This window comes from Triticum dicoccoides, chromosome 6B (assembly GCF_002162155.2).
Source record: "Triticum dicoccoides isolate Atlit2015 ecotype Zavitan chromosome 6B, WEW_v2.0, whole genome shotgun sequence".
Classification (NCBI taxonomy): domain Eukaryota; kingdom Viridiplantae; phylum Streptophyta; class Magnoliopsida; order Poales; family Poaceae; genus Triticum; species Triticum dicoccoides.
Window position 1 is genome coordinate 33,440,046 of NC_041391.1, and position 18,089 is coordinate 33,458,134.

The 18,089-nt window shown below is 44.8% G+C and overlaps 2 protein-coding genes across 3 annotated transcripts; one reads left to right on the forward strand and one right to left on the reverse strand.

Annotated features, from left to right (window-relative positions):
* The first annotated feature begins 7,941 nt into the window (after positions 1 to 7,941).
* Positions 7,942 to 9,900, forward strand: LOC119320227 (high-affinity nitrate transporter 2.1-like). Its single transcript, XM_037594331.1, has one exon. It carries the CDS (start codon positions 8,566 to 8,568, stop codon positions 9,877 to 9,879), a length of 1,314 nt encoding a protein of 437 aa, XP_037450228.1. The 5' UTR covers positions 7,942 to 8,565; the 3' UTR covers positions 9,880 to 9,900.
* Positions 9,901 to 14,413: 4,513 nt separating this feature from the next.
* LOC119320228 (cysteine-rich receptor-like protein kinase 10) lies at positions 14,414 to 16,706 on the reverse strand. Of its 2 annotated transcripts, XR_005154858.1 has the most exons (3): positions 16,523 to 16,706; positions 15,584 to 15,777; positions 14,414 to 15,452 (listed from the first exon to the last, which is right to left on the reverse strand). XR_005154858.1 is itself a non-coding variant. In XM_037594332.1 (2 exons), the coding sequence occupies exons 1-2, from the start codon at positions 15,746 to 15,748 to the stop codon at positions 15,054 to 15,056; spliced, it is 564 nt and encodes a 187-aa protein (XP_037450229.1). In that variant the 5' UTR covers positions 15,749 to 15,920; the 3' UTR covers positions 14,414 to 15,053. The 2 variants fall into 2 exon arrangements, 1 of the variants encoding a protein (XP_037450229.1); XM_037594332.1 differs by lacking the exon at positions 16,523 to 16,706 and having other exon boundaries at positions 15,584 to 15,920.
* Positions 16,707 to 18,089: the final 1,383 nt, after the last annotated feature.

Here is an 18,089-nt window from a genome sequence, read left to right on the forward strand (position 1 = left end):
CCAGTGATCCATTTATGGACTGGTGCAAGCCTCTCGGAGTTGGAATAAACGTTTTGATAGTATGATCAAAGCATAAGGTTTTATACAGACATTTGGAGATGTCTGTATTTACAAGAAAGTGAGTGGGAGCTCTGTAGCATTTCTAATATTATATGTGGATGACATATTGTTGATTGGAAAATGAAAATGATATAGAATTTCTGGATAGCATAAAGGGATACTTGAATAAGAGTTTTTCAATGAAAGACCTCGGTGAAGCTGCTTACATATTGGGCATCAAGATCTATAGAGATAGATCAAGACGCTTAACTGGACTTTCACGAAGCACATACCTTGATAAAGTTTTGAAGAAGTTCAAAATCGATCAGTCAAAAAAGGGTTCTTGCCTATGTTACAAGGTGTGAAGTTGAGTCAGATTCAATGCCCGACCATTGCAGAAGATAGAGAGAAAACGAAAGTCATTCCCTATGCTTCAGCCGTAGGTTCTATCATGTATGCAATGTTGTGTACCAGACCTGATGTGTGCCTTGATATAAGTATAGCAGGGAGGTACCAAAGTAATCCTAGAGTGGAGCACTTGACAACGGTCAAGAACCTCCTGAAATACCTGAAAAGGACTAAGGATATGTTTCTCGATTATGGAGGTGACAAAGAGATCGTCGTAAACGGTTACATTGATGCAAGCTTTGATACTGATTCGTATGACTCTAAGTCGCAATTCGGATACGTATTTTTATTGAATGGTGGAGCTGCCAGTTTGTGCAGTTCCAAGCAAAGCGTCGCGGCAGGATCTATGTGTGAAGCGGAGTACATAGCTGCTCCGGAAGCAACAAATGAAGGAGTCTAGATGAAGGAGTTCATATCCGATCTAGGTGTCATACCTAGTGCATCGGGTCCAATGAAAATCTTTTGTGACAATACTGGTGCAAATGCCTGGCAAAGGAATCTAGATTTCGCAAAAGAACAAACCACATCAAGAGACGCTTCAATTCCATCTGTCATCAAGTGTTGGAGGGATACATAGAGATTTTCAAGTTACATACGGATCTGAATGTTGCAGACCCGTTGACTAAGCCTCTTCCACGAGCAAAACATGATCAGCACCAAAACTCCATGGGTGTTAGAATCATTACTTTGTAATCTAGATTATTGACTCTAGTGCATGTGGGAGACTGGAGGAAATATGCCCTAGAGGCATCAAAGATGGTTATGTTTACTAACCATAGACATCTGTTGTCATTTGATGAAATGGATCACATCATTAGGAGAATGATGTGATGGACATGACCCATCCGTTAGCTTAGCATTATGATCGTTACAGTTTCATTGCTACTGCTTTCTTCATGACTTATACATGTTCCTCAGACATGAGATTATGCAACTCCTGAATACCGGAGGAACACTTTGTGTGCTATCAAACGTCACAACGTAAATGGGTGATTATAAAGATGCTCTATAGGTGTCTCCGAAGGTGTTTGTTGGGTTGGCATAGATCAAGATTAGGATTTGTCACTCCGTGTTTCAGAGAGGTATCTCTGGGCCCTCTCGGTAATGCTCATCACTATAAGCCTTGCAAGCAATGTGACTAATGAGTTAGTTGCGGGATGAAGTATTACTGAACGAGTAAAGAGACTTGCCGGTAATGAGATTGAACTAGGTATGATGATACCGACGATCGAATCTTGGGCAAGTAACATACCGATGACAAAGGGAACAATGTATGTTGTTATGCGGTTTGACCGATAAAGATCTTCGTAGAATACATAGGAGCCAATATGAGCATCTAGGTTCCGCTATTGGTTATTGATCAGACATGTGTCTCGGTCATGTCTACATAGTTCTCGAACCCGTAGGGTCCGCACGCTTAACGTTCGATGACGATTTGTATTATGAGTTATGTGTTTTGATGACCGAAATTTGTTCGGAGTCCCGGATGAGATCACGGACGTGGCGAGGAGACACGAAATAGTCGAGACAAAAAGATTGATATATTGGATGGCTATATTCGGACACCGGAATGGTTCCGGACAAGTTTGGGTATTTTTCGGAGTACCGGGAGGTTACCGGAACCCCCCGGGGAGTTGTCGGGCCTTAATGGGCTTTAGGGGAAAGGAGAGAAGCACCACAAGGGGTGGTCGCGCGCTCCCACAAGGGCTAGTCCGAATTGGACTAGGAGGGGTGGCGCCCCCCTCTCCTTCCTTCTCCCCTCTTCTCCCTTCCTCCTTCTCCTAGTTGGAATAGGAAAGGGGGAAGGGTGAATCCTACTTGGATCGGGAGTCCAAGTAGGACTCACCCCCATGGCGCGCCCCCTCTAGGGCCGCCCCCTCCTCCTCCCTCTTTATATACGGGGGCAAGGGGCACCCTAGAACACACCAATTTTTGCCTTAGCCGTGTGCTGTGCCCCCCTCCACAGTTACACACCTCGATCATATCGTTGTAGTGCTTAGGCGAAGCCCTGCGCCGGTAACATCATCATCACCATCGTCCTCAACTGGATCAAGAGCACGAGGGACGTCATCGAGCTGAATGTGTGCTGAACGAGGAGGTGCCGTACATTCGGTACTTGGATCGGTTGGATCGCGAAGAAGTTCGACTTCATCAACCGCGTTACTAAACGCTTCCGCTTTCGGTCTACGAGGGTACATGGACACATTCTCCCCGCTCGTTGCTATGCATCTCCTAGATAGATCTTCCGTGGTCGTAGGAATTTTTTTGAAATTACTGCGTTCCCAACAATTTGTTGGCAAGAGCAGATGATTATATGCTTGTTTTGTGCATGGCTGGATCATCGTACTAATTGGGAATCGAAAAGTTGTGCACTGTGATGTACCTGGTATCTTATAATACCAGTTGCTTTTTGCACTTCCGGTTTGTTGGCTAATTAAAACCTGGTTAATTTTTGGGAGTATGGACATGCTATTGCTGTGAACAATGAAGAAGTTGGTGCATTTTTGTATTTTAGTATGTGGTAATTCGTTGAGAGAACTGGAGTACTAGAAGGCCTATTTAGGTTTATTTGGTCACATGAAAATAATATAACTCCAGAGCTCCACCATTCTAGTTTTTAGTATGTGAGCATGGCCTTTTTTCAAAGATGATCCGAGTTTCAGATAATCCTTGACGATTGTTGCATATTTCAGTCAAAGAAACTATTGGTATGAAATTCGGCAGACTTGTGTGGTGCGTTATCTTCTCTCAATACCGAGGTTATAAACTTGATTTGTACCAAATGAATCCAGAAACTGTTGCATTTTTTGCTTCATGACACTTCTTGCAGCATATGGTTATATTACAGATTGTAGGCCAAATGTTAAGGAAAAAGTATGATATAGTTATAACCGCAGAGTACGCTTGCCAGATTACTATATCTTATTATTGTCTCTCCCGAACTACTATATATATTTTTACCATTCATTATAATGTATATATGCCACTGAACAAACATTCAATCTTTGCTTCTGTTAGGTAGTGAATGGTCAACGGAAAAACAGTGCCTTGGTCGCTTGCTCCGGTGTGATGCAGCCGAGCTGGGCCAACGACCACATCGTGTGCGAGGGCAAACTCCGCCTCGACGGCTCTTTGGGTAAGCAGCAGCACCCCCATGTCCAACTCTGCTCTCTATGTTTTAGCCGACAGCAGTAAGATAAATATATTCGAGAGAAAGAATGAATGATGTAATCGATGTTGAGTATACTATGAAACCATGAAGTAATCAAAGAGTGGCATCAAAAAGATGTACAAAACATTCGGCTGCAAAACAGATAGCTAAACATACACTTTGTTTAAGGTGTCGTTTTGTAAACCAGATGCTGTCTAAAAACCTTGTTGTAGTAGAGAAACTTACTTGCCTTCCATATCGGTAATGATAGTGACAACTACACCTAATTTCAGGGCATGTGAGCTTTCTGCCAACTTGAGAGATTGCTTCAATATCGACAAAAAAATGTTTCCATCATACAGTATGTGTCAATGTTCCTATTGTAGCAAACTGAAATTCATCTAAAATATAAAATGAAGTTGATTCAATTATTTAAGACAAATATTTCTTAGCTTACAAGTTGTCAGCACAAGGAAACAATAGCAGCTCTTAACAAATAATTCCTACTAATTGTTTTAAGTGCCCAAAATTTGAGCAGTTTGACGACTGTTTAAGTATGTTATTTGATTTTCTAACTGTTATATGTCGCTGATATGTTCTTATTTTGACAGTCTGCCCTCCGTTTCGTGTTGGGGTGGACGAATTACCTCCGTCTTGGGATCCAGTTGTCGTCACGCCTAATTTCGGTAATGTACACACGCCTTTTGGCCTATAGACCTTGTTTCTAAAGTGTTAACCGAAGTACTATATCCTACTCCCTCCGTCCGAAAATACTTGTCATCAAAATGGACAAAAAAGCATGTATCTAGAACTAATATATGTCTAGATACATCTCCTTTTATCCATTTTGATGACATGTATTTCTGGACGGAGGGAGTACTTGATAGCTCTTGTAGTCTTATTATGTGTGCTGAATACTTATTAAAGGGGTTAACAAGGACTCATTAGTACCTGCCCAAAAGTAAGGTCCATATCTCTGCTGTATAAGTCAATGTATTTCAGCATGAACATGCCACAATCCCATCTAATGACAAACAACCCAGTAAGAAGTACATTATGTGAATTGTATGCTGTGAAAAAATAAAAATTTCTCTAACGCCAAAGATGTCATGAAGTCGTTTTAAGAGGCTTCAATATTAACACCACCTTACTGTAAAAAAGGCGAGCAGAAAAACAATGATAGCACTTCTATGACCAAAGATAAGAAATACCCATTCTCCTGCAAAGGTAGGTTATGGACTCCTTCATGCTTCCATGAAGGAACATCAAACTGGAGAAGAAAGGACATCCCGAAAGATGCTATCCTGCTTTAAAAATCAACTGTTTGCTGATTAGCTCAACCCTACCCAAATTATGTATCAGACATGCAGTATCTTTGTTTGAAGATACCAACTGTTGTGGAAGTAATTCATGATTTACTAGTTTTTATCAGTTTTTTCATTTATTTTCTTCTATATTTTTTATTAGTCTAATGGCTGATGCTTTCCGTTTGAGGCACAACTTGACTCAAAACTGAATAATGGCCTTGTGCTATCTACTCCCTCTGTATTATGCTTAGTTGCTTACTATGTTCCGGCAATACTTGATGAAATCTACTATTATACTTTCATATGTATTACTCCCTCTGTGAATAGAACTAATGTTCATCTAGCAATGCTATTTGTTGTAATAGTTTTTCTCAAGGCACTCTAATGTTCATCTGTTTTTATTTCATTAGGTTCTCAAGCACCAAAAGAAGCCACAATAAACAAGCTGGATGGATAAATTTCTCTCTGGTTCTCAATGCTAGATTATCATGACACCAAAAGATGGATACATTTGTTTGCATTATCGTTGTTGCAAAATGATGTTGTGGTTGTGATGAACTGTTTGCTGCGAAAGATTATGTTATGATAAATTATGAATGCTGGGATTTGGGATTCAAAGTCATGTTGTTATGATAAATTATGTTGTTGCTATGATGAGATATTGATATCAAGTCATGCAAAATTATGCTGTTGTTGGGAAAACTGCTGCTAAATTATGAGATATTGATTTCAAGTCATTTTAATCAGGTGACCTTTACAATTATGTAGCAAGGATATAAGGGGAGTTTGTTACATTGTACAGATTGGATTTTTATATGTTCTACACCATGTTATGTCAACATGACAAACCCTTTCTACCAAATAGAAATTTTAAACAAAGTGGATTGTGAAAGGAACGGTTTTGAGGATTCAAGGGGTTTTGAGTGGAGTGGGTGGAATAGGGGGATTCACCAAATCCCCTGAATCCCCCCCCCCCCTCCTAAAACCTCTACAATCCCTTCCTATCAAACAAGGCCTTAGGGATAACTAATGGGGAAAACTTTGTTTTTTTTTCACTCTAGTTTTTGCCCACTTTGCTTATGCCACTCTAGAATTTGACATCTCACTTTTGCCACTCTTAGCTTTTCACAATACATCATAAATGTCATTCCGTGGCAAAAACGGTAATTTTTCATTTCACTTGTACCACTCTTTTAGGTTTTGACAATGCATCACAATTGCCACTGGCAAAACTGCAATGTCAAACTCTAGAGTGGCATAAACCAAGTGGGCAAAAGTTATAGTAGCAAAAACAAAGTTTTCCCATAACTAATTAGTAATTTTAAATTCTATCATTCAGCAACAGAAACGGATTTAGATTTAATTTAGTTTTTGAGAAGCAAGATTTTATGGCTAGCCACATGTAGGTATAAACGACATCTCAGCGCTTATAGCGCTGGTTCCGATCGCTCATGCACCCAATGCTGGGCCGGCCCATCTACTGTTCACGCCCAAAATTGCGAATTTTTTTTCTTTAGTTTTTTCCAATTGCCGGCAACCAATTGACCTTTGACCATCCAAATAAAAAACGCTAATTTTTTTTTCTAAAGTACTCCCTTTGTAAAGCAATATACGACCTTTCAGATCACTACTTTATTGATGTAAAAGGACTTATATTACTTTACAGAGCAAGTACAAAAAACGAGGGAAAAAGTTCACAAAAATTGAATAACAATGTTAAAAAAAGAAAAAGTTTATAACTTTGAAAAAAATTCACAAAAGGTGAAAAACAATGTTCTCAAATTTTGAAAAAGTTTATAATTGTGAAAAAACATAAAAATTGAATAAATGACAGTTTTTTAAGAAAAAACATGAACATTGAAAAGGTTCACAAACTTTTGAATAAAATTATGAACTGAAAAAAGTTCATGAATTTGGAAAAAAATCCCAAAGTTTTTCCAAAATGCGAGATTGAAAAAACTCACATATTTTTTTAAAAAAAGGAAACAGAAAAAAAGACATAAAGCAAACTAAAGAAAGGAAAGAAAACCATCTAGGAAGCATCCAGAAACTTCCCAAAACCGGGAGGAGATCTTGCTCCTTGCCTAAGATGGGCCGGCCTATTCTGTGAGCGACCTGTCTTCCGTGGGCACTTTGCTTGCAACTGGCGCCATAAGCGACGAATATGAAATGGTCGTACATACCATCAGAACAAATTAAGAGAGAGATGAACATACATACCGGCCGCGAAGGAAGCAAAGTAGTATAAACTAGGCAGTTGCTTGTGCGTCGCAATAGGATATAAATATTAAACAAGTTAGCTTGTGATTTTCATGCCCATATTACTGCGATTGTGTAAATAAATATTTATGAAATCCCACTCATGATTTATCAATCTAAATAAATTTTAGGATTTTATTTGCTAATCATAAGAACTTTTGGGTTTACAAGAGAAAACGGCAAGTCAACAAAGAGATGGACAACTAATATCTCTACCTAATAATAAAGCTACTAGTGCTTCTGGTCGTCCGTCGCTCATTTTACGAAACCCTTCCTGTGCTTTTCTGAAATCAACCCGCAGTACGGACTTAAGTGTAAAAAGTGAATCGTTTTTGTATTTTTTCAGAAACCCCCTTCTGTTTTCATGAAATAAACCCACAGTACGGACTTAAGTAAAAAGACGAATCATTCTTTGTATTTTCTTAGAAAACACCCTGCCGTTTCTATTAATTAATCCGCAGTTCAACTATAAGTGACAAATGCTTTTACAAAATCATATATTTTAAATCCCAACTCCAATTTTGAATTGTCATGTATGCAATTTGATTAGAAAAATGTGTAGAATCAGAATATGAGGTCATTTTACCTATTCAACATTTTAAATATTTTTTTATGATGTAATTTTAATCAATAGTGATGTGTACAATCTGAATATGATGTTATTTTACATGTATAACATTTTGAAAATTCTATTTATGATGTAACTTTAATCAATAGCGTTGTGTACAATCTGAATATGATGTTATTTTACATGTATAACATTTTGAAAATTCTATTTATGATGTAATTTTAATCAATAGCGCACAATCCGTCTTTTTTCCTTACCGAGACCGATCCGCGTTGGTAATGAATACCTCAACAAAATCGGATTGTTGACAAAAGAAACCATCAATAACCACACATCCATGCATCGGCAAAACATCGCATGGAAAAAAAAGTTGATATTCATCTTATGCCGAGAGAGAGAGAGAGAGAGAGAGAGAGAGAGAGAGAGAGTAGCAGTTAGCAGCCTAATGACGTGTTAACTGTGGAGTCAGAAGTAATTAATCTTGGATACTGTAACCTTCAGACTACAGCTAGCTCTGCAGCTACCTAAAGTCAACTCTTAGTTTGTACTTAGTGTAGAATCAAGTACGTTTCAGGAATATCTCAACCTGCAAGTTTTGCAGTCAGATCGAATAAACCCTACAGAGCTAGTGTCAACTCTTTTGCACGGTCCTGTGCGTACTTGCAACAGTTAATGCACTGGCACTGCAAATATATTATCTCATATAAGTAGCTTGGCATCCCTGATAAGTTCAACAAAAACAGATGTACGATCCTTGTGAATCTCTTCGTTAGTTGGAGAACCTCACAAATTAAGAAACAGAGGACAACGTCAAACATATAACTAATGGAGTGATGGTGTGCATTAACTTGTCTCTCAGAGCACATTGCAGCTCTGAGAGCTCCAAGGAGCAAGGAAGAAGAAGCTTTCCTCCCTCAGTACAAGAGGACACTGAAATGGAGGTCGCCTCCACTCCCACCACCCCACCACCCATCAACTTCTCGCTGCCGGTGGACTCGGAGCACAAGGCCAAGTCCATCAAGATCTTCTCCTTCGGTAACCCGCACATGCGCGCCTTCCATCTTGGATGGATGTCCTTCTTCACCTACGTTGTCTCCACCTTTGCTGCTGCGCCCCTTATCTCCATCATTCGTGACAACCTCAACCTCACCAAGGCCGACATAGGCAACGCTGGGGTCGCCTCTGTATCCGGTGCCATCTTCCCAAGGCTGGCCATGGGCGCCATCTGCCACCTCCTTGGCCCACGTTACGGCTGCGCCTTCTTGGTCATGCTCTCCGCACCAGCGGTGTTCTGCATGTCCGTCATCGACGGTCCTGGCGGATACATCACTATCCTCTTTCTCATTGGTGTCTCACTTGCCACTTTTGTATCATGTCAGTACTGGATCAGTACCATGTTCAATAGCAAGATCATCGGGACAGTTGGCGGCTTGACGGCGGGGTGGGGTGACATGGGTGGTGGTGCCACACAACTCATCATGCCTCTCGTCTTTGATGGCATCTTAGCAAGTGGTGCAACATCTTTCACGGCATGGCGCGTCGCCTACTTTGTGCCAGGAATGATGTTGGTGGTGATGGGCCTACTTGTGCTCACCATGGGGCAACACCTTCCTGATGGCAACTTGAGGAGCCTGCAGAAAAATGGCGACATGAACAAGGACAAGTTCTCAAATGTTCTACGTGGCGCCGTCACCAACTACCGCACATGGATCTTCGTCTTCATCTATGGCTACTGCATGGGTGTCGAGCTCACCACCAACAATGTGATCGCCGAGTACTACTACGATAGCTTCCACCTCGATCTCCAGTCTGCTGGGATCATAGCCGCAAGCTTCGGCTTGGCCAACATCTTCGCGCGCCCCATGGGCGAATACCTCTCTGATCTTGCTGCCCGCTACTTCGGCATGCGTGCCCGCCTCTGGAACATCTGGATCCTCCAGACCGCTGGCGGAGCCTTCTGCCTCTGTCTCGGTCGCGCAACTACCCTTCCCACCTCCATCACATGCATGGTCCTCTACTCCATCTGCGTGGAGGCTGCATGTGGTGCCGTTTATGGCGTCATCCCCTTCGTCTCCCGTCGCTCCCTCGGCCTCATCTCCGGCATGAGCGGCGCAGGCGGTAATGTTTCCGGAATGCAGATAAGCTAGAGCACCTGCTGATATTGTGGCAATACTTAATCGCGTGCCAAGGCTAACAGGCACCTTGATGTTGATGTGAAGAATGTCATCGAGGCTAACTGTAGAGTGGAACTCATAGACTAGCAACGGGGTATCAGTTTCAAGGCAACAACCTATGATCTTAATGATGTTTTCGTGAATGGCTTTAGATTGGATGATGATTTCATCTGCAAAACGTTCTTGAAGAATGCCACTAATTGGCTTCCTTAAAATGGCAGGTACTCTATCAATAAGGCCCTTGTAAACTTCTCCAAAGCCATCTTTTCTAATAAAATCTGTATCATTTAGGAATGACTTGAGCTCGTCCTCTCTGAATATTTTAAACAAACATGCTGGTTGCAAAATAACCCCACCATTCATCTCATAAAACTTGTGTCGTGCTTTTCTGCCGAAGGGGTCCAAAATTTTCAACTTGTACAACAAACCAGACTTAGAGCTTGGAATGCTTACACCTTGTGGGCTGACATTTTGCTTTGTATCTTGCGCTGCCCATGATGACCATTGATCACCAGAAGCTTCTTGCTGCCCTTGCTGCCAATGATCTTCTCTAGGAGTCTCTATGTTAAACAACGTTGCCTACATACATGTCACGATCCCAACCCAACCAGGAGGTGTTCGGCTGTGGTTAGGTTTGGAGATAGATTTGGCTAGTAGTTTAAACACATCACAATTGTAACTACTTCTATCTCTCCTCTCCAAGTAATCTCTCTCGATCTGTACCGATCTCCTGATTCTCTGTATCGATCGTTGGGGTCGCGTCCCCTCCTTATAACGTGAACCACGTCCCTCGAGAGAGGTAAGACGTTTTCCGCTATCGCACATGGTAGTCAGAGCCTTCCTTTTCCCATCCGAAGCTTCTGTCGAATCCATCTAAGTCTAGCCATGTCTTCCTCCTCTGCCTCCGGTGCTTTCTCCTCAAACCTCAATAGCCAGGTCACGGAGAAGTTGTCCCGCACGAACTACGTGCTATGGCGAACGCAGATCACCCCCCAACTGTGTGGCGCCGGCGTCTACGGCTACGTCGATGGCACCACACCGGAGCCGGCGAAGCTCCTCATCACCACCAAAGAAGGCAAGGAGACTTCATCACCCAACCCTCTCCACCCTCTCTGGGTCCGGGAGGACCAGTAGGTCCTTGGCTTCCTGCTGGCCAACCTCACAAAGGAGGTTCTGGTGACGGTGACCACGGTCACCACGGCAAGCGCGCTCTGGACGACGCTCGCTGCCATGTTCTCGTCGCACTCGGCGAGCCGCATCAACAACATCCGCACCTCCCTCATCAACGCATAGAAGGGTAATCTCTCGGTTGCCTCTTACTTTGCTGCTATGCGAGGATATGCAGATGAACTAGCCGCGGCAGGCAAGGCCATCCAGGATGACGAACTTGTCTCCTACATCATCCACGGGCTCAACGCCGATTACCAGCCTCTGGTGTCAGCTCTCGATGCTCGAGTCACCCCCGTCACACTCGATGAACTCTACGCCATGCTCTCAAACTTCGACCAGCGCGTGGCTCATTACCACGGGTCCGGCGGCGGCGGCTTCAAATCTTCAGCCAACATGGCGTCCCGGCTTCAAATCTTCAGCCAACATGGCGTCCCGTGGGCGGGGTGGCGGCTCACGTTCACGTGGCCCTCCTCACAAAGGGCGATCTGGCGGCGGCGGCGGCAGTGACCGCGGCTCCTCTCCTCAGCGCACCGGCGGCAGGGGCCGCGGCCGTCGCGGTCGTGGCAGCGGCAGGATGCGCCCCGACACTCCAAGATGCCAGATCTGCGGGAAACCTGGACACACAGCAAAGGATTGCTGGTACAGGTACGAGGAGGATGATGATGATTCCCAGGATGATGACAAAGTTGCCGCGGCGGCTGATGGGTCCTACGGTGTCGACACGAATTGGTACGTCGACAGTGGGGCCACAAACCACATCACCAATGAACTCGAGAAGGTGACCATGAAGGAAAAATATCGCGGCAAGGATCAAATCCACACTGCTAGCGGAGAAGGTATGAGTATATGTCATGTTGGTCACTCAATATTTCGTACCCCTAGACGTAAACTACATCTTAGGAAAATTTTGCATGTCCCTAGTGCACATAAAAATCTTCTTTCTGTTCATCGAATTGCCATCGATAATCATGTTTTTCTCGAGTTTCACCCTTATTTCTTTTTGATCAAGGATCAGGCAATGAGGGAAATACTCTATCAAGGTAGATGTGTTCGAGGGCTCTATCTGTTGATTCCAGAGTTTAGAAGATTCAATAAACAAGCTTGTGGTGCTATTAAGCTTACGTCCACACGATGGCCCGATCGTTTAGGACATGCCACTTTTTCTTTAGTTGAAAAGTTACTTAGGAAAAATAAGCTCCCGTTTGTTGGTGAGCGTCATGTTGAAATAATTTGTGATTCATGTCAACGAGCTAAAAGTCATCAATTACCATACCCCGTTTCTACTAGTGTTTCTACCAAACCTCTCCAACTTATTTTTTCTGATGTTTGGGGTCCAGCCCCACACTCTGTTGGTAGGCATACGTATTACGTCAGTTTCGTTGATGTCTACAGTAAATTCTCTTGGATCTATCTTCTAAAACGAAGATCAGATGTGTTTCAAGTTTTCCAAAACTTCCAAGCTCTTGTTGAACGCAAGTTTGATAGCAAAATCATCGCTGTCCAATCAGACTGGGGGGAGTATGAAAAGTTGAACTCCTTCTTCCAGAACCTTGGTATTTCTCACCAAGTATCATGCCCACATGCTCACCAACAAAATGGCTCAGCTGAGCGCAAACATAGACATATCATAGAGGTAGGCCTTGCTCTTTTGGCAGGAGCCTCCATGCCTCTCAAGTTTTGGGATGAAGCATTCCTCACTGCCGTTCACATTATCAACATGCTACACAGTCGTGTTATTAATAATGAAACTCCGGTAGAACGCCTCCTTCACACAAAACCAGACTACAAATCTCTTCGAGTCTTTGGGTGTGCATGTTGGCCAAATCTCCGTCCCTACAACAATCGCAAACTCATGTTTCGCTCAAAACAGTGTGTTTTCCTAGGATACAGCGCCCAGCATAAAGGTGTCAAATGTCTAGATGTCTCCTCTGGTCGGGTTTACATCTCACGTGACGTCGTATTCGATGAAACCAAATTCCCATTTGCCGATCTTCACCCCAATGCTGGCGCCCTTCTTCGCAAAGAAATACTTCTTCTGCCTTCGCATCTCACTAGTTTTGATCAAGGGGGGCAAAATATTGATGATCAACTATTGACTAACTCATCTAATGATCTGCATGAGTCTTGTGTTGATGATAAAGGAGAAATCCATGAAGAAATTGCTGTTGAAAAAAAATTCAGATGGACCATATTTTATGTGTCCCACAAGAGGAGACAGATCCTCCTGGGGATCCGTCCAGGAGCAGCGAATCAGATCCGCTCCGGGATCGCAGCCCGACACGACAGGCAGAGGCGACCGCGCGGTCTTCCTCGATTCCCGCAGCGCCGGTCCCACGGGCGACATGCGGGCTGCGCCCGCTGGCTGCGCTGGCTTCCCCGCCCCGCGCCAATCATCGCCCTCAACTTGGCCGGCTCCGGGTGGCCCAGAAGCTGCGCGCCGCCCACCCAACCGGTGACCTACAAACGGCGCACGAGCACGCGGGCCCTGGCACGGGTCCCGGCGCGGGTCCGACTGCCCCTGGCGCGGGTCCGACCGCCCCTGGCGCGGAAACTGGCGCAGGTGGCGCGGAAACTGGCGCGGGCCCTGGCGCGGGTCCGATCGGCGCGGAAATTCGAGCAGATACGGCAGCTCCGGGATTCTCTGTGGCTGCCTCAGGTGCCTCGCCTCGCGTTTCGACCATAGAAGTTCCGGTGCTGGGTGGCGCTGCTATTGCTGCCGAATCCCTTTTGGGTTCTGGTCCAGCCAATGATTTGGAAACCATGGGATCCTCTGTGGCAGCAGATGTGAGTACTCAGCAGCCACGTCGTACACGCCTTCAACAAGGAAAAATTCAACCTGTCAACTACCAGCATATATCCAAGTATGGTATGGTTTGTTCCACAGGTGAACCAGATGAACCTAACACCCTTGAAGCAGCACTGTGTGATGATAGGTGGAAGAAAGCCATGAATGAAGAGTATATGGCATTGAAGAAAAACAAAACATGGCATTTGGTTCCCCCACAGCAAGGTAAAAATTTAATTGATTGCAAGTGGGTTTTCAGGATCAAAAGAAAAGCTGATGGACTGTTGATCGTTATAAGGCTAGGCTAGTAGCGAAAGGTTTCAAACAGAGATATGGCATAGACTATGAGGACATGTTTAGTCCGGTGGTAAAGGCTGCCACCATTCGTCTTGTCCTATCCATTGCTGTTTCCAGAGGATGGAGTCTCAGATAGCTTGATGTTCAGAATGCGTTTCTCCATGGTATTCTGGAAGAGGAAGTGTACATGAAACAACCTCCTGGGTTTGAGAGTAAGAATGCTCCTTCATATGTATGCAAGCTTGATAAGGCACTATATGGGTTGAAACAGGCTCCAAGGGCATGGTATGCTCGTCTCTGTCACAAAATGCAAGCACTTGGTTTTGTTCCCTCTAAATCTGACACATCATTGTTCATCTACAACAAGTCCAACACATGCATATTTGTTCTCATATATGTTGATGATATTATTGTAACCAGCTCATCTGATGAAGCTATCAGAGGACTTCTTAAAGATCTAAGTGCAGAATTTGCTCTAAAGGATCCTGGTGACTTGCACTATTTTCTTGGGATTGAGGTGAAGAAGCACAAAGATGGACTTCTGCTCTCTCAGGAAAAATATGCCACTGATTTGGTTAAGAAGGCTGGGCTACAGGGATGCAAGCCTTCTCCCACTCCATTGTCTTGTTCAGAAAAACTATCTCTTGCAGAAGGTGAGCTCTTGAATCAAGAGGACAGCACGAAATACAGGAGTTTGGTAGGAGCTCTTCAGTATCTTACACTTACCAGACCAGATCTATCTTTTGCTGTTAACAAAGTCTGCCAGTTTCTTCATGCACCTACCAATGTTCATTTGACAGCTGCAAAATGAATAGTTCGGTATGTGAAGCATACTCTGAACTTGGGACTGAACTTTAGCAAATCACCCTTCACTCTTGTCAGTGCATTCTCTGACTCAGATTGGGCAGGCTTTCTTGATGACAGACGCTCCACTGGTGGCTTTGCAGTATTCTTTGTATTCTTTGTGTGGAACTCTTGTTCTATGTAATGACATTTGGTAAAGAAAATAAATACCAAAATAGATGTTATGATTATTACCAGTAATATACATATCGAGGCTTCCGTTCGGTACATACTCAAAACATAGCAGCCAATTCCGCAGATCTGCCATGACAAGCTTCCCTTCGTAGTTTGCAAGTCTGCCTTGTGTGTCATAACAATATCCCAGGAAACGTACTATGTTTTTGTGCTTGGCCTTCACCATGCACTCAACCTCTTTAAGGAATTTATCCTCATGCATACCATATGGTTGGGACAGCTTCTTGACAGCGACTATCCCTTCTCCCACAATTCCCTACAGTCACAACATGCATTACTTGTCTATAGACGCGTGCTGGTGTAAATGTGATGCGCACATGTCATTCATCTTTTAGATCAACTGGGGTCAGATCAGGAATGAGACAGCTCATTAGAGGTCATTTGTACCTTATAAACCACTGCGAACCCACCGCTGCCTATTCGCTGAGCATCGGAGAAACAGTTTGTGATATCTTCTAAAAGTGATAACGGCAGGTACGTTGGCTCCGCGCTTCCATCAAGCAGCATGCGCTCCAGGTCATCTTTGTGTTTGACAATAATTTCGGTATCCATTTGCAATTAACAGTACCACAGTGCAGTACCTTCGAAACAAGAGCAAACACATATGGATTTTAAATTTTAATTAGCTAGCTAGCATACTACTCCATTACTAACTTGTGAATTACCCAAGTATCATGATGTGTGGCTCGAGGCTGGTCGTTTGTCTCCAGTGCACCCTCCCCTAGGGTTCCGGCTACGCTGCCGCCGGCTCCCCTGCCACGGGTAACCGCCGCCGCTAGCCCTCTCTCTCTCGCTACCCCACCCTCCCTCCCCCCTTTCCCCCCTCCACGTACCCCCCGCTTCGCCTCCCCCGAGCAGGGGGAAACCCATTATCGTCAATTACCCAAGTATCATTAAAGAAAACTGTTTTGCTAATTTGCATCTTTGAATCCTAATAGGTTTAGGATACAAGTCACCAATTTGTGAACAGTTTGTTACATTTTAATTAGCTAGCCTAATATATACGGATCGATCAAGTAGGACAAAAATCTGCAATACAAAGATCGTAGATCTACCGTACAGACTAGCAATTATCTTGTCTGATTAATTTGACTTTGTACAGGGACAGGCAGTTAGTGATTTTATAGTGCATCAATCATTCAGCAACAGAAACAGATGCTTATATAGCTAAGCCTGATTTGATCTAGACTAGAAATCAGGAAGAGGTAGGCCAAAGTTAATTACGAAGAAATCAAAACACTATATATGCAGCATGGTGCTGACAGAAGCCATTCAATTCAGAAACTAAGAGAGATAGAGAGTAGAAGCCACATGTACCACACATACCAACGGCAACGAAGTATAACCAACTGGTCCTGTAGAACCCACCAGCCGGCTGGTGAGCAGGCAGCAGAGATCGGCGAGATCTGGATCACCACGGCGATCTGGATCCCGAGCCTTGAGGAAGACGACGACGGCCCCAGGCTGCAGCGTCAACGCTTCGATGGTAGAGCGTAGTTGTGCTCCAGCGTGATTAGTGTGGGGTGTAGTAGAGCAAGTTGGGCTGCAATTATACATGATGATGGTCCTTGCGTCCGCTAAACTAATAATGGTGTAACTGATAGCTACCCTAGGGATAAAGAAATGCTGTGGGCCATGTTATACCTTCTCTAATCGCAAGTAGTTCGAGTAAATAAAATAAATTGCAGAAGTTGTTCGAGTAAATAGCATAAAAGTACTAGTTTACAGGTTAGGCTTTCAAAAAACTACCACTTTTTATTTTTTTTCAGAAAACTACCAAACGAGCGGTCGGCTGTTTCAAAAAACCCCAATCACCGAGTGCTTATCAATTGATCACGATTATGACAGGTCGGCCCCGCATGTAACAGCCCTAATTGTTTGACCGTTTGTTTGACCGTTAGGGGTGGGCCTGCACACAAATTTTAAAAAACAATCAGGTCCCTATAAAAATTGAAAAAAGCAATCAGGTCCATCTAGACTTTTAAGAAAAAGCAATCGGGTCCCTGGCGTGCTCAAGCTCGAGAGAAGCTGCGCCCCTGCAGAGCTCCCTCGCGCGCCCGTCGACGGCAGTGCGCGCCGTCGCGGAGCTCCCCTGGGCCGCTGCCTCCTCCTACCGGCGATATGCGCTTGGAGCCGTCGTGAAGTCCCAGTCGTGCGGCCTCTCTCTCCTCCGTCTTCCTGGGCGCGGCGGCCCGAGCCCGAGCCCCTGGCCATGGTGCTCGGCTCGTGGTAGCGCGTGCTCCTGGCCGCGTCGTCCTGAACCCGGGCAATGGCGCGCGGCGGCCCTTGCTCCTAGCTCATGGGCGGAAGCCGGTGCTCCTGGGCGTGCTCGCGGCATCCCTTGCTCGCCTTGCTCCTGGGCGCAACGCGCGGCGACCCTTGCTATTGGGCGTGACGCGCGGTGGAGGTGGCCGTCGATGAGTGTTGCAAGTGCTGGAGCTCGGTCGTTCGCTGGGAGGAGGAAACGGAGAAGAAAGAGACGGGGGAGAGAACGAGGGGGGCCCATGGCGGGCGGCGCGACGGCCCTCAGCGCCTCCCAATGGCGCGCGGCGACCCGTGTCGGAGCTGTTGGGGAACGTAGTAATTTCAAAAAATTTCCTACGCACACGCAAGATCATGGTGATGGCATAGCAACGAGAGGGGAGAGTGTTGTCTACGTACCCTCGTAGACCGTCAAGCGGAAGAGTTATGACAACGCGGTTGATGTAGTCGTACGTCTTCACGATTCGACCGATCCAAGCACCGAACGTACGGCACCTCCGTGTTCAGCACACGTCCAGCTCGATGACGTCCCTCGGGCTCCAATCCAGCGAAGCGTCGGGGATGAGTTCCGTCAGCACGACGGCGTGGTGATGATGATGATGTTCTACCGGCGCAGGGCTTCGCCTAAACT

Excerpts from the sequence above, each read along its gene's own strand:
- LOC119320227 (XM_037594331.1), top strand. The coding sequence starts at position 8,566 with ATGGTGTGCATTAACTTGTCTCTCAGAGCACATTGCAGCTCTGAGAGC.
- LOC119320228 (XM_037594332.1), bottom strand. The coding sequence starts at position 15,748 with ATGGATACCGAAATTATTGTCAAACACAAAGATGACCTGGAGCGCATG. Across the intron at positions 15,453-15,583 it reads GGTTCGCAGTGGTTTATAAG|GGAATTGTGGGAGAAGGGAT; the intron begins GTACAAATGACC and ends TTGTGACTGTAG.